The sequence below is a fragment of the Mobula hypostoma genome, chromosome 2 (genome assembly GCF_963921235.1).
Source record: "Mobula hypostoma chromosome 2, sMobHyp1.1, whole genome shotgun sequence".
NCBI classification, from domain to species: Eukaryota; Metazoa; Chordata; class Chondrichthyes; order Myliobatiformes; family Myliobatidae; genus Mobula; species Mobula hypostoma.
Window position 1 is genome coordinate 204,806,889 of NC_086098.1, and position 16,286 is coordinate 204,823,174.

General features: G+C 39.2%; 1 protein-coding gene across 1 annotated transcript; it reads left to right on the plus strand.

Moving 5' to 3' along the window:
• The first annotated feature begins 582 nt into the window (after positions 1 to 582).
• LOC134357833 (fibronectin type III domain-containing protein 11-like) lies at positions 583 to 1,512 on the plus strand. Its single transcript, XM_063069545.1, has one exon. It carries the CDS (start codon positions 583 to 585, stop codon positions 1,510 to 1,512), a length of 930 nt encoding a protein of 309 aa, XP_062925615.1.
• The last annotated feature ends 14,774 nt before the right edge of the window (positions 1,513 to 16,286 follow it).

Sequence of the window (16,286 nt, forward strand, 5' to 3'; positions counted from 1 at the left end):
TGTAATATACATTCCCTCATAAGTACACCTGTGAAGGGACAGTGAATGCATTTTATAGAATCATTCAATCACTTTCTGATCTACGATGGTGTTATATAATTGAAGATGATCACTTTAAATGTATATTGAGATTTAAGGAACTCAGCACATGCTACCTTAAAAAGGTTTGTGATAAGGGCAGGATGATTTATTTTGGGAATATTGATTGGGGCATAGTTTTTTGGGGGCATCAAGCATCACTAACCTGATTGTAAACATTTTGTAATGCAATCACTTACATTCACCAAAGAGAGTTAATAGGTTCTTGGTTTAACAAAAAATAATTCTTAAGTTGTTCAAGAAACTTTGAGATACCTCAGTTCTAGGAGATTCACTGTCCTTTGGGACTTTCATAGGAAATGAGAAGGTGGGGACGTACAAATGTATGAACTCAGATATGCTACAAATTACCCTTAATCACAGAAAAATTATTATTAATTAGAACTGATGTTATTAAAATGGTTATGATCTTGTAGGTTGTGTTTTGGGTATTAATATTGTTGATTTTTTTCTTACTATTCAGTAATGTAGAAGAAAAGGATGATGGCTTTGCAAAGTGATCGATCCACACCAGGGAAAGAGCCTGCATGGAGGAATGAATGTGGAATCGTTGGCAACACCTGGAGGAAATATGTTGATAGAAAAAATATAGTTCTGCAGTTCCTTGTAAACAATTTAAGCACAGATATCTTAAAACAGTATGAAACAAGACTGGAACTTTTGAAAAAATGTTCTTATTACATAGATGTATTGCCTAAACACTTCGCACTAGGAGATCAGAAGTTATTTCAGCCCAATGTTCTCTATCAGTTGATTGATCCATGCAAATTCCTGCGGATGAAGAATGTAGGATCTACTCAGGTCAAAATCCAGCTTTTCCTGCAAAGAGAGTATCTCGATGAGCTGAAGAATGGACATGAAGAGTTGAAAGTCATTGCTAAAATATCAGATGTGACATTATTTCTTTTACACTGGAACACTACTTGTTCTAAACTTGGACAGCTCTTAAGTACATTAAAGAATTTAATATCAGTTCTTGTACCTGGGAAACTTTATGTGAAGCATCAATTAATGAGTGATGCAAAGTCAAACAAAATACCACAGCTTAGGGTGGTCCTGAGAACCAAGATGCCAGTAGAGTTTGATCGAAAAGAATCAATGGCTTATCACAACTCAGTTAAGTTGAAGTGGCTGGTCCCAGGGGAAGAGGTGCATCATGACCAATACGAGCTTGTCTATAAACTTCTGGAGCCTCGTTATTGCATTGAAAGGAATCAACTTGGAGTGATTCCTGTGGAATCAGACAGTATTGAGATTGGAAATTTGCAGCCTGCCAGTTTGTATGAATTTACAATTAGACGTGCAGATAATTACACACTTGTTTACTCAGCATGGTGTGACATCATGATTCTGAAAACAAAAGTGTCAAATCACCTGCTTTATGTAAACAACAACACATCTCACTTCACATAGATCTTCACATCATTATAAAATACATTTTCAGTCTCTGCATTTTGAAATGTTTTGCAATCATGGCTCTGCTAGAACTTCATATCATGAAAATAATCTACAACATTAGATAGAGATAAAGAAGGTTAGAAGTAAATAAAAAGAAAAGAACAAAAGCAACTGCAAAAGCAAGATAAAGTTTCAGTCTATTCTAAGTTCATGTTGTTTACTTGTACATAATGTTTCCTTGTGCTCATTTTGGGCATTATTACATTTAAGACATCAAAAATTACCCATTTCTGGACACATCACTGTGAATTAACCCATGATTTTTCAATATCAAATTTGATTATTTTAGGTGAAAGTACAATAAACTGTTCTAAAATCAATCACAAAGTAACTTAAATGTTGAGGTGTGTCAAGTATATTTGGCACAATCTTAAGTTAAAGCTGTTTTATGTACTGCAAGTTTCTAAGTAGGATCCTGTCTCTGTAAAATGATAGAATATCACTGCAATTGATTTATATATTTTGCATCTGATTAATTTAAATATGTTTATCAACATTATGATTGATTCCTTAATCAAATGCATTATTCTCAGATGGATCCTGGCATTTTGCAATTCTATATTCTATATTCTCAGGAGACGCACAAGAGAATTCTGATGCAATTTGTTTGGTTTTATTCCCTCGTTATTGTGGAGATCCATTTAAATCCAGCTCATAAATTCCTCTGCAGGTTGTGTCAAAAAGACAGTGCTGGACTATAATAGGTAGAAGTTCATAATCACACACCCTGTGATTCAATATAATGGAGAAATCTTAGTTTGCATGGAAATTATTAAATGTTAACTGTTATGTTTCTTTTCTGCAAAACTCTAGAACTGCGAGATAATGTTTATTTGGGCTTAAAGTTGAACCTTTTGCCAATGAGAGAAATGTCTGCAAAAATTGAAAAAATGCACCTTGTGATGTATTGATATGCAATGATAAGCAGAATCTAAAATAAATCTTTGCATTATTAATATTAAAGACCGTATTGTTGCATAATTTTTTGCACAAATGCCTGTTTCCTGTGAACTGGAAAGAAGTGATATCATCAGCCTGTAATGCCATCCCACACTTCACATTCCACCCTCCAGCACAAAAGTAGTCAACACACTGAGGGATGCAACAGCACTCTGATGGTCTGTTTCATCCAAATTTATTTTTCACGGATGATCTTAACTGTCATAACCTTCACATTTATAAATGCCACTGGGAGTGAGTGAAGAGGAAATTGTTATAGTTGTCCTTAATTACGACATCACCATATGTGAAACTAGGAATCATTTCCTGTAAATATAACTAAATTTTGCTCTGCCCTCTTTGAATTTCTTGGGCCATTGCAGCATCCTTGTTATAACTTCAATGAGAAGCATGGAGGGAGTGAAAAAGGAAGAGAAAAAACAAAGCAAGGAAGGATATACAAAATACCATTTATTCCTTTGTCCTAGAAACTTAGAAATTACGATAAAAGCCATTCTAAAGACAATGTACCTTTGGCAATACAGGTTATAATAATAAAAGATTTGTTGAGCAATTAGATTAACCAATGTTTTTCAGGTAGTCTACACAAGAAATACCTTATTTATGGTCCCTATCACCTCCCAAGCATTTTGTTATCTAACATTTTTGATAGTGTACTAAACAACAATTTTTTCCAGAATGGAAGTATCTAATATTCCATCATCCTCACTGAGAGCTACTTCAATATGTTGACCATTCAGTGAGGGCAATATTATTTATGCACATTAGCTTTGAATGTACTCACATTCTTGAGCAGGATCGAGAGGTACGTGTCTCTGTACTGCTGCCAAGCTTTACAGGGCAACTTTAAAACTGCATGGTCCCACAAACAACACTGAAAGTTTGTTGGGGCTCTATAAGGCACTCGTGAGATGACACTTGGAGTATTGTGTGCAGTTTTGGGCTCCTTATTTTAGAAAGGATATACTGACGTTGGAGAGGTTTCAGAGCAGATTCACGAGAATGATTATAGGAATGAAAGGGTTACCATATGAGGAACTTCTGGCAGCTCTTGGGCTGTATTCCCTGGAGTTCAGAAGTATGAAGGGGGATCTCATAGAAACATTTCAAATGCTAACATGCCTGAACAGATTAGATATGGTAAAGTTATTTCCCATGGTAGGGGACTCTAGGACAAAAAACACGACTTCAGGATTGAAGGGCGTCCTTTTAGAATTGAGTGCTGAGAAATTACTTTCGTCAGAGGGTGGTAAATTTTTGGAATTTGTTGCCACGAGCAGCTGTGGACCCCAAATCATTAGGTGTATTTAAGGCAAAGATAGATAGGTTCTTGATTAGCCAGGACATCAAAAGGTATGGGATGAAAATGGGAGTGGGGATGATTGGAAGGATTGAATTAGCCCATTACTGAATGGCAGAGCAGACTCGATAGGCTGAATGGCCTACTTCTGCTCCTATATCTTATGGTCTTATGAAAATGAAGGATACATTTTCAGTTACATTAACAACAAGATATTTTGAACCTACCCAATTAGGCAGAAATGGAGATATACTTATCAGAGAAACAGTAACTTGGACTATACATTGTTTGCTCAAGGATGTTTTAAATGCTAACCTCAGAACTGCCACTGTCATAATATTATTTATTTATTTAGTGATACAGCATGCAGATGGTCCTTCCAACTCTTCGAGCCACACTGCCCCAGCAACCCTGCATCCGCAATTAACCCTAACCTGGAATAATTTTCAATGACCAATAAACCTAGGAGCACTCGGGAGAACACCACACATTCCATTGGGAAGACATACAGAGACTCCTTAAAGAACAGTGCGGGAATTGAACTTGGAACTCCTGAATGCACTGAGCTCTAATAGAGTTATGCTAATTGCTATATTGCTGTGGGCTGGAGCTTTGAACTCTCCATATTGACAGTCATGAAACAGTCTCCTTACATCAGTTAGTATATTCCTGCTAGATTTCCCATTGTTGCTTTGTCCCAGACTAGCTATTTGCTTCCACTATAACACCATGGTCTTCAGGGGCGGCGCTAAGGTGGTGCTAGCTGGTGCTATAGCACCAGCAGAAATTACAATAGCACCACCATAGCACAACTAAGAAATTAACTGAAATTTGTCCACTCTACACTTCTGCTCATTCGTTCATTGTCAATGTCTTGCCGTTGCGGTGCTCAGATCAGTTAAGCTGATATAAAGTCACTTAAGGCGGTGATGTCACTCACTCTCACTCAGCGAGAGATTGATAGTATACATCCAGACACAGATCCATGGTCTTGCGAAACTAACGGACACACACACACACACATTGTGCTTTTACAAGCTAACATGGGCCTGGCACATGCATTATTTTGGCCGGCGTGAAAGATGGATCGAGTTTTAGTGAAAAAACGACCTCATCCAGAGGTATCAGTAGTGTCTCAGCCTGAGCCTGTCTTACTTGAAAGTGACATGCAGAAAGAAGTAAGTGGGGATGAGGACGACAGCAGTTCATCGAAGGAGTGCGAGGGCGAAGTAGAGGAGCAAGAAATGGAGCGGGATTCGGAAGAGAACATGGATGAAGCTGCTCTTAGTGCTTGTGGGAATACTGTTAGTGATGTTAGCCAGCAGCCTGAGGAAGGACCCTGTCAGCCAGCATTGAAAAAGTACCCTTCGCTGCTAGCAACAGTTAGGCAGTCAGCAAAGGAGTTTTATTCGTGGCTGGTTTGACTGGCTGCAATATTCGATCACGAAAGATACTACGTTCTGCATCGTATGCAGGCATTTCCTGTGTGGAGGATATGGGTTCCATTCTGAGTCTACCTTCACTGTTACCGGTTACCGCAACTGGCGAAAAGCTACAACAGCTTTCATAGCCCATCATGTAAGTGCAGCTCGTAAGTTTGCTATGGAGGCACGGGCCGAATTCAGATTGAGAAAACAAGACGGTTCAAGATTGGGAAATATGCTTGACAAAGGACATGCAAAGATTGTCCAAGAAAATCATGAATATATGAGAGCAGTGGTTGAGTCTCTACGCTATACTGCGTGCCAAGGCAGTGCCCAGCGAGGATGATGGATCTGGCAATAGGGGAAACCTTGTTGAGTTGCTCAGTGTAATTGGACAATTTGATAAGACTGTAGCTAAAAGAAAATAGAGGACAATCCTGGAAACGCAAAAAAAAAGAAAAAAAAAATACATCACGATATCCAAAATGAAATTATGGGTATTATGGCAGATATGATCAGACGTCAAATAAGTGCAGAAATCAAGGAGGCTGGACATTTTGCCATCATGGTGGATGAAAGTAAAGACTTGAGTAAAAAGGAGCAAATATCAGTGGTGGTGCAGTATTTGAATAACGAAACAGTGCTTGAAGAATTCTTGCACTTCACTCCAGCAGAAGGGTTGGACGCAGAGTCGCATCTTAAAAGCATTGAACAGACACTCGCCCGGTGTGTTATTGATAAGAACGCGTGTATAGGTCAGTGTTATGACAGGGCGGCAGTGATGCCCGGGTGCAATAACGGGGTAAAAGAGATGGTCAGGAAAGAGGTCCCACAGGCATTATATATACACTGCCATGCTCACAGACTTAACCTTGTTTTAGTGGATGTTGTGAGCAATGTACAACAAGCGGGTGGGTGAGTTTTTTGAAACTGTGCAGCTGCTTTACAACTTATTTTCAAACTCTGATGCCCATGATATTTTCATGAAGAAACAGAGAGAACTGGAATCAACTGCACAGCCCGTGGACTTGAAGAAATTGTCAGATACATACTGGGCATGGCAGTATACAGCTTTGTGAGCTATAAGGAAATCACTCCCTGCCATTCTAGCTACACTACAGGATATTATGGGTCAACCAAAAGCATGGAGGAAAACGGAGGCCAGAGCTGTAAATGGACTGATTGACGAGCAGTTTCCTTTACTCTCACTCGGTTTGAGAATTTATTCCGAGTCACCAAGTTCATGTCAGACCAGCTACAATCTCCCAGTTTGGAGCTTTCATCCACTGTGGACTTGGCTCAGTCTATTATCGATGCACTCTCAGCAAAACGGGGAGAGGAATCATGGAGTGAAATTCGGGCAAGAGCTCAGGACCTGTGCGTCAAGGCCAGTATACAGAGCAGACCACATGAAAGGAGACAGGCCCAGCCACCCCGCCGCCTACATGATTTTGTTGTTGAGGCCTAAACTGAATGCACACCTGTCACACCTGTTTCCGATGCTGTTGGCACTGTCACAGTTCAATTCTATATTATATCTATCAATTGCTGTTGCTTGTGAATCAACAGAGGCATTTATAGTAGGCACATAATGCTAGAAACTGACTTTTGAATGCCACGCGGCTGGCCTTGCAAATGCATATTACCATACAGTACATCTCTCAGCACCATCACTGAATAATTCAGCCCTACTGTAGCACCAACAAGAAAAAATCTCTGGCGCCGCCACTGATGGTCTTACAGGCTAAACTCATGCTTTGTACAGCAGAGATACTGGCCCTTTGGTCCATCTGATTGACCATTACACAAATTACATTTGCTAGCATTAGGTCTATGTCTTTCTCGATTTTGCCTAGGTAAATATTTGTCTCAATGTCTCTCAAAGGTAGTAATTGTATCTGATTATATCCCTCCAGAAGTGATTTGGCAGGGAGCTGGGAACCAAAGTAATAGGGATGAGGATGGGGGCACTTGGTATACAAGTAGATGCAGTATATATTGAGACTCTGCTGAATATAGGCAGATGACAGAGCAAAATTTCGATACACATGTTTTCAAAAGTACAGGCCGAAAGGTAGAGGGGGTGAGTGGCTCTGTTGGTAAAATATGAAATCAAATCCTTAGAAAGAGGTGATACAAAGTAGTTTTGAAAGATGTAGAATCCGTGTGGGTTGGGTTAAGAAATTGCAAGGGTAAATAGACCCTGATGGGAGTTATATACAGTCCTCCAAAAAGTAGGGTAGATGTGGATGCGAATCACGATGGGAGCATGAAGAAAATTATAAAAAGGACAAAGTCACAATAGTCATGGGGATTTCAATATGTAGGTAGATTGGGGAAAATTAGGTTGCTGCTGGATCCCAAGAAATGGAATTTGTAGAATGTCTAAGAGATGGCTTTTTAGAGCATCTTGTGGTTGAACCCATCAGGTGAAAGGCAATTCTGCATTAGGTGTTGTGTAATGAACCAGATTAGATTAGGGAGTTTAAGGTAAAGGGACCCATAGGAGACAGTTATCATAAGAATGTACTCATAATGATAGAATTCACCCTGCAGTTTAAGAGGGAGAAAATAAAGTCAGATGTATCATTATTACAGTGGAGTAAAGGGAATTACAGAGCATGAGAGAGGAACTAGTCCAAATTGATTGGAAGGGGACACCAGCAGGCATAACAGAACAGTAATGGCTGGAGTTTCTGAGGGCAATTTGGAAGGTGCAGGATATATACATCCCAAAGGTGAAGTGGTACTCTAAATGGAGGATGAAGCAGCCGTGGCTGACAAGGGAAGTCAGAACAGCAGAAAAGGAAAAGAGAGGACATATAATATAGCAAAAATTAGCAGGAAGTTAGAGGATTGGGAAGCTTTTAAAAACCAACAGAAGACAACTAAAAAAGCCACAAGGAGATGCAAGATAAAATATGAAGGTAGACTAGCCAATAATATAAAAGAGGATACCAGAAGTATTTTTCAGATATACTGTATAAAGAGTAAAAGAGAGGTGAGAATGGATATTGGATTGTTGGAAAACGTAGTGAGTGTAGCTGCTACTACTAAGCAGAAGGTGCTTTGGATGCTGAAAGGTCTGAATGTAGGTAGGTCACCTGGACCAGATGGACTAAAACACAAGGTTCTAAAAGAGGTAGTGGAAGAGATTGTGGAAACATTAGCAGTGATCTTTCAAGAATCACTACATTCTGGAATTCTAACAGAGGACTGGAAAATTGCAAATGTCACTCAACTCTTTCAGAAGGGAGGGAGGCAAAAGGCAAGAAATCATAGGTCAGTTAGCCTGATTTCAGTGATTGGCAAGGTGTTGGAGGCCATTATGAAGACTGAGGTTTTGGAGTAATTGGAGGCACATGATAAAATAAGCCAAAGTTAGCATAGTTTCCTTAAGGGGTAGTCTTCCCTGACAAATCTGCTGGAATTTTTTGAGGAAATACAGACAGCATAGACAAAGGAGAGCTAGTGAATGTCATTTCCTTGGATTTTCGAAAGATCTTTGACAAAGTGCCACATATAAAGGTGCTAGACGAGATAAGAGCTCATGATACTGTAGGAAAAATACTAGTGTAACCTTCTCACCGGGGCTTGTATACAGACTTGGGTCATTAGCTGATTCTGCTAACGGCCACACGATTCAGTGGTGGTAAGGCCACCTTTCATAAACAATATACATCTAGAGTAGGTATGATTTAGGGCTCAACCAAACAGGATTGTCATGGTGATCCAATTAAAGGAACCTCAATCTGAGTGAATGCTGTGTAAGTACTGCCCATACACAGTTATCAGTAGCCCAGAAATGACAGATTGTACAAAGGCATAAAATTATAAAGTATATTTACCAAATTTTCAACTTTAACAAACAGTTACAGCAAAGGAAAAGAAAAATAAAAGGGCCCATTATAGTTAAACTAGTCTAACGTGCACATAATGTTGGAACTCACACTGGAGTATTCAGGGGTATATCTCTTACTCATGTGCTGGACACATGGTCTGCTTGAAAACACCTGCCACATTCCAAACTCCCCTCAAAGATCATCTCTCTCTCTCTTTCTTTCTCTCTCTCTCTCTCTGTCTCAGGAGTATTGGTCCTTCCTCTTTGGAGCCATTCACCTGCACAAAGCACTTCTTGCAATGGGGACTCTCCTTCCAATGTCATTCTGTAGCATCTTCTCTTCTGTCCCGCTCCACAGCTCCTGCCAAAAAAAACCCAAACCAGACTAACAGCCTACAGAAAAATCTTCTCCACACCTCTCTAGAACCTTCTCTCACATTCCACAATCTTGATTGACTGGTACTCATTCCTAAATTAGACAACATGGCTCTTTATCTTAGCTGAAGCCAAAACATGCTTTCCAGCATGTTACACTGCTTTTACAGAAAACTGCTAATATAAATGGCTTCACTGCAGTTATTTGTGTTTTGTGAATCATATGCTCCTCATTTCACAGTAGTGCACAAAAAATAGTGCCAAAAATTGTAAAGCATGAAAAGCTAAAATTTCAAAAACTGAAATGTCAGATGTTAAAAATTATTCACCCCCCTGTGCTCAGTACTTTATTTGAACCACCTCTCGCAGCTATTAGAGTCAGTAGTATTTTTGGATAGTCTCCATTAGCTTTGCACAATGGAGCAAGATTTACTCGTTCCTTGCAAAATTGCTCAGGCTATGCCAGGTTAGTTGGACAGCGGTGGTGAACAGCAATCTTGAAGTCTGGCCACAGATTTTCAGCTGGTCAGGATAAGGTCAGGTCTCTGACTGGGCCACTGAAAGACATGAAGTTTCTTAATTCAAGGCCACTCCATGGATGCTCTGGCAGTGTGCTTTGGGTCATTGTCCAGCTGAAAGATGAAGTTCCTCCCTATTTTAAGCTTTCTAGCAGAGGCTAGCAGGTTTTTAATCCAGCATCTCTCTATATTTAGCAGCATTCATCTTCCAATCAATTCTGACCAGATTTCTAGTCCCTGATGCTGAAAAGCATCCCCATAGCATGATGCTACCTCTACCATACTTTACAGCAGGGATGGTGTTTCTTGTTTGATGCAGAATACTGGATTTATGCCACACGTACCAGTTCATGTTGAAGCCAAAAGTTCCACTTTAGTCTCATCCGACCACAAGACCCACTTCCACATCATTTCAATATCTTCTAAGTATTGCTTTGCAAAATTTTTACATGCAAGGATATGCTTTTACCAGTTTGAATTTTCCTTTCAACTATATTTGGTATCAAGTTCATATGCTCTTGCTATCAGCAATTTTAAGGCAATTCAGATTAGAATGAGGAACAGAAATTAAACCCATTAGCTATAACTCAAAGGAGCTCCTAAACACCATATAGTACTGACGTATGCAGTCCTCACAGAATTATTAAACATATCCCTAATTCCAGAAAATAAAAACCTAAAGGAAAATTATATTTAGTATTGAATGCAAAAGCATAAAATGCTATTTCCTCTATTAAAAAAAAAACCTTTCACTCATATTTCACATTTAGGTAAAAACATTGATGTTGAATATAATATGATGTGTTTAGTAATTTTGTAAAAGGCAGTGATAAAATCCAATGATACTTGGTGCATCCAAAACCTCATCCTGGAATTGAAATACAACACGAACTGTCCTTTAGGGCACTCCCGCTACATATAATCTTATAAGTACTTTGCCAAGTATATAGATCTTTAAAGTGTACAGCATCATCTTGAGAAGAAGTCCACACTGAAGCAGTGATTTCATTACTACCAGGATATCAGTTGGTCAGTTAGCACAATGGGAGCCCACTTTCTATAGTAATCTTTGAGTAATCGCAGAGGTTCTATTCATTTAAATAATATAGGCAATAGGGACTGTGTCCTCTGAATGATTTATTTCCCCAGTCAATAGAGAACAGAACTGCTTACAGTATTCTCAAGAACTTTTAAAAAGATTTTACCACAAAAACCCCAATGGAATAGCACTATTTTTCTCATTTCTTAGTACAAAAATTTTAAGTTCTGATAACTGCTCAAGCAGAACAGTGATTCATCTCTGTTGCTACAATGTCACCTTTATTAGTTGGAAGGTCACTGTAATCAGCAGCATTGCCTTCAATTGTTGTTATTTTGTTTCCTAGAACCTTCAGGATGGCATTGCCATTTCTTAATGAAGATCACATAGATACACTAGATCAGGTTGTTTGTGTTTTCCAGTATCCAGTGGTGACAGAACTTTGTATCCTGTTAAGCAATGAAACAAGAGAAGAATACGTGCTCAAGATATGATTTCCAATAAAATTTTATACCAATATTAAGAAAGGTTTGTTTAACTTAAAAATATTAAATCATGAGCATATGTTCAGGGAAAGTCCAAAGTCACTGTATTTACTATAGTAAGTGAAACAAGCACAAGCTGAGATAGAGCAATGGACTACAAAGTAACAGTGAAACTTCACATGAGGCAGCAGGCTAGCCAGGACAGTAGACAAAAAAGGATTTCTTGGTGACCACAAGAATCATAAGCAGACCTCTTCCTTTTATGACCTTACATGTCTGACCCTGACCAACACTGGTTCTGCTCCTGCCATTGAGACTACCTTGAATTGCAGCCATTTGGTTGAATCATTAGTGGCATCCAGTTGCTCTATCTGTTCCCACTCCCACTTTTGATGGGATAAAAGAAAAGTTTTGCCTATGTAACTCTCATTTCAGCTAGCTGCTTAATATAGGGGGTGATAGCCCCTGGCCTGGCCAAACTTAAGAAATCTTGTTTGGATGGATGTTACGCGATGTGTCCCGTTACAAATCAGTACCCCGAAATAACAATCACAACATGCGATTAAACGATTAAGCTTTATAATTCTTACTTTGACTATATGGTTAGTAAAGAAAATGAAATAAAAGAAAAAGGAGCCCAATCTTATGAAGCAGTCTATTGCGCAATGTTGGAGCTCACTGATAGGCCGGTCGTCCACCATCGACCTCCTCCAGTTGTTGCTGCCCTTCGGACCCTCGCTCCAAGTCCACCCCATCTGGCGGTCTACCAACTCTCTCCATTCGCATCTTCTCTCCTCATCTCTCCCCAGCAAAAGACCACGAAAATCTCTCTTCCAGATGCACAAGAAAGAGCAACAGCATTCCAAACCGCGTTATCTCTAGTCATAACCCAAACATTGCTGCTACAGAGAAACCATTCCATTATCAGTGAAACCTTACAGCATTTTACACAGCAGTGAAACCCTACAGCATGTTACATCTACATTAAGAGGAATCTTCCAGCTAAAATCTTAGCCACTGTACATGAAACACACTGTAAATTAAAATGAGAAGTGCAGTTTATACCCCCTTGCAAATATGAAAATACTAAGCAGATCTGACAGCATCTGTGGAGTGAAAAGCAGAGCTAATGTTCCACATTGGTGATCCCACATCAGCAAATTTCAAGATAAATGCGGGTGATGTTAAACCTGATTCTGATTTTGATACTGACCTCATGGATAAAAGGACATTGACCGGGAGAAATCAATACAGCAATGAATCAATCACTCAAGCTTTGTAGGATGATGGTAGATTGTTAACAAATGAATAGAAATTCTAACTCTGTTTCCCTATTCCCAAATGCTGTCTAATATGCTATTTCCAGCACTTCCTGTTTCTATTTCAGATTCTCTTTATCTTCACTGTTCTGAATTTAATTCTTGCTGCAATCATATTATCCCATTGAAATTGCTGAGCAGCCAGTAACTGTAATAGTAATTATTTCCATTTGAAAGCATTCCACTCAAGATCTACATGTTTGTTCCAATAATTCCAAGGTCTGAAATTTATTGCCTTTACCTAGTTTTCATTGAGAGGGCAATGATAAGCTTTCATCTTGAACTGCTGCATTTCAAATGGTGGAAGAACTTAAACCAGATTGATGCAGAGTTACATGATTTTGTTCCAGTAATGAAGAAGATATATTTTCAAGACAGGTTTTTACATGAAGGTGTCATCATCTGCCAAATTCCCCTACATTTGAAGAGGCAAAAGCCATTGGCAATGGACCTTGAAGGGCCTTGAATAAATTTCTGCAGTACTGTATATCTTGTAGTTGGAACATGCTAGAATCATATTCCCAAGAACAAAGGCATATGATGGTTTAACTACAAACGACATCAAGGAAAAAGGCCTTTTATTTTATAGGTTGGACTATATCAGGTGTGGGGTCAGTAATTACACATGGCTGAGTACAATCCCTTTGGGGACCAACAAAGCAAGGAAAAAAATAAGCAATTCCCCATGAGAAGAGATCCAGACTGCAATGTGAATCATCCTGATATTGCAGTTCCCAGCAGGAAGATACTGACCGATTTCCGCACAGACCAGGAAAGAAAGATCTGCTGGTCATGTAGTTAAGCAATAAATCTGAGCAGATTGAGACACTTTAACCCAAGGAAACATTTTAAATGACCAACCTTTGTATCTTGTTCCTGTGTACCTGATTTTGTGGTAATTCTGAAAATGCCTATTATATATGATGGACTCAACCATCAAAATGAACAAGAGGAAAATTCCAATAAAATATAGTTTTATTATATTAAATTCAGTTAATAGCCAATCACTAGTAGTGTAATCTATTATTGGAGACTACTGAAGCCATATAGTATTTTGCCATACAAAGTGGTTTGTGAAAAGTCAGTCTTAAAACTTCACGCAGAATACCTGAAGGGAGATAATCAAAGGGTCTATTTTAATATTGTGCCAGACAGATCAGGGCAAAGAGTCTTTCTGTCTTCGGCCATTAGCACTAAAGCAACTGGCAGCTGGAACAGATCTACCAGCTGGAGAACAGCTAGCCAGAGATCTGAGAGAGCCCAACACAAGCAGGCAGTAGCCTAGGATATGCCAAAATAAATAGGGTAATGAATCACCTCAAAATTGGTGAAGGAGCAGAGGCGCTTTGTCAAGCAGCTCCATTCCATTCTCCAAAAGCAGAACTTCCTGATGGCCAAATATTTTAATTCCAATTCCTATTCCCAACATGTTGGTCCATGGCCTCCTCATGTGCCAGGATGAGGTCACCCTCAAGCTGGAGGAACAACACCTGATATTCTGTTTGGGTTGCCTCCAACCTGATGACATGAATGTCGATTTCTCCTTCCGGTAAAAAAAATCCCTCTCTCTCAACTCTTCCTCTGCTTCCCACTCTGGCCTGTTACCTCCTCTCACCTGCCTATCTCTTCCCCCAAGGATCCCTTCACCTTCCCCTTTTCCAATGGTTCTCTCTCCTCCCCTATGAGATTCCTTCTTTTTCAGCCCATTATTTTCCCCAACCATCTGGCTTCACCTATCACCTTCCTGCTAGCCTCCTTCCCCTCCCACCCCCCACCCCTTTTTATTCTGGCCTGTTCCCCCTTCCTTTTCAGTCCTGAAGAAGCCCGAAAAGTTAGCTGTTTATTCATTTCCATAGATCCTCCCTGACTTGTTGAGTTCCTCCAGCCTTTTTGTGTGTTGCTTTGGATTTCCATCATCTGCAGACTTTCTTGTCTTTATCGCTTGAATTGATAATGGATTGAACTAGAAGGTAGACAATGACAAAATGTGGCGGCAAAATCACACTCTATCCCAAAATTTCTTCAGTGATATTTGTCATCAGAAATGATAGCAACAATTGTATCAGTTGACATAATCAATGTGTAGAATATCAGAGGCATAGCTGTGTTGTCATGTTTACTATTGATCTTAAATGAAAAATAAAAAGTAAAACAAAAAAGAACTATAATTCCACCTCTATATGTGGTAAACCACTTTAACCCCTACTTCCTAAATTTAAACATAAAACTGTGACTTTGAGGTAAACCAGCTCTCTGCTAATCAAAAACTGTCAGAAGGTGGAAAAGGGAAATAAAAACAAAAAATGCTGGCAATAGTCAGCTGATCAGGAGATACCCTGACATGAGAAACAGTGTTAACATTTTCAGGATTCCTCACTTACAATTCTATAATCCAGAATGAGGGACTGATGAACCAGCACCATCATACAATGACCATTAAATGTTTCGGTTTCCAGGATGGATTTTATATTGCCCCTCAAAGAAAATATAAAATCAACCTTGACCTGGTTGGTAAAGCTAAGAGATTGCTGACCAGGGTACAGGGGAGCAAACTAACTCATGCAAGCAGAATAACTGCACTGGGAGATTATTATCCAGACCCTTCAGCGATCTTTGCAGTTGAACGTGGGATAGATTGAGTTATTTTTATGCTGCATGAACAGCATGAACAGTGGGTAGTAAAGTCAAATATATATCTCACTGGTTTACTGCTTCATTGTGGCTAATTAGGAAAGTAATTGACTTTTACACTGAGCTAACTGGCAGATTACATATTAAGGTCATAGGAGTACAGAGAAGGGAATGCGGAGGAATAATAAGGATTGGTTCTATAATGCAAGCATAGGGTCGCAACAGGTTGTGGGTCTTATTTTTTTAACTGATGAGGGAGTGCTTTTCCAATTAGAACTTAACACTAAGACCTTTGGGTGAATTTGCTATTCTTGCTCCTATTTAAGATTTTCTGTTTGCGTATTTAAACAGGTTTGTCAGAGACTTGCATTGGGTTGTCCAAGTATCTTATGCTCCATGATGCTCTTCTGCTCCCCACCCATTTTTTTTCCAAGCAACAGACAGGAGAGAAGATGGTTAAAAAATGAATCCTATTTCAACTAATGATTAGAGTCAGAATTGTATCACTGTTCATCCTATTTACCTATCTTACAAGAATAGTGAAGGTTTCTTACTTGTAGACAACTAACTTTTAATTTGCACTTAAGACTGTCCAACATAATAAGGGAGAATAAACACTGCTTGGTGGTTCAGTATATATGGTAAATCTATTTAATCAGCTTATCTCTGCATTCTTCCTCTGTGCTATTGAACTGTTAGTCGTCAACATTCACTTTCATCAGTTGTCCCTCTCACTGATGTAGTATGACACGTTAGACAGTCATTTATTTTCACTGTACTCTGGCATGTCAACACAGCATTATAAATGTGAAGACCAGTGAAAATTTGATGAGCAGT

Bases quoted from the DNA above. Each gene is read 5' to 3' on its own strand.
- LOC134357833 (XM_063069545.1), top strand. From the start codon at position 583: ATGGCTTTGCAAAGTGATCGATCCACACCAGGGAAAGAGCCTGCATGG.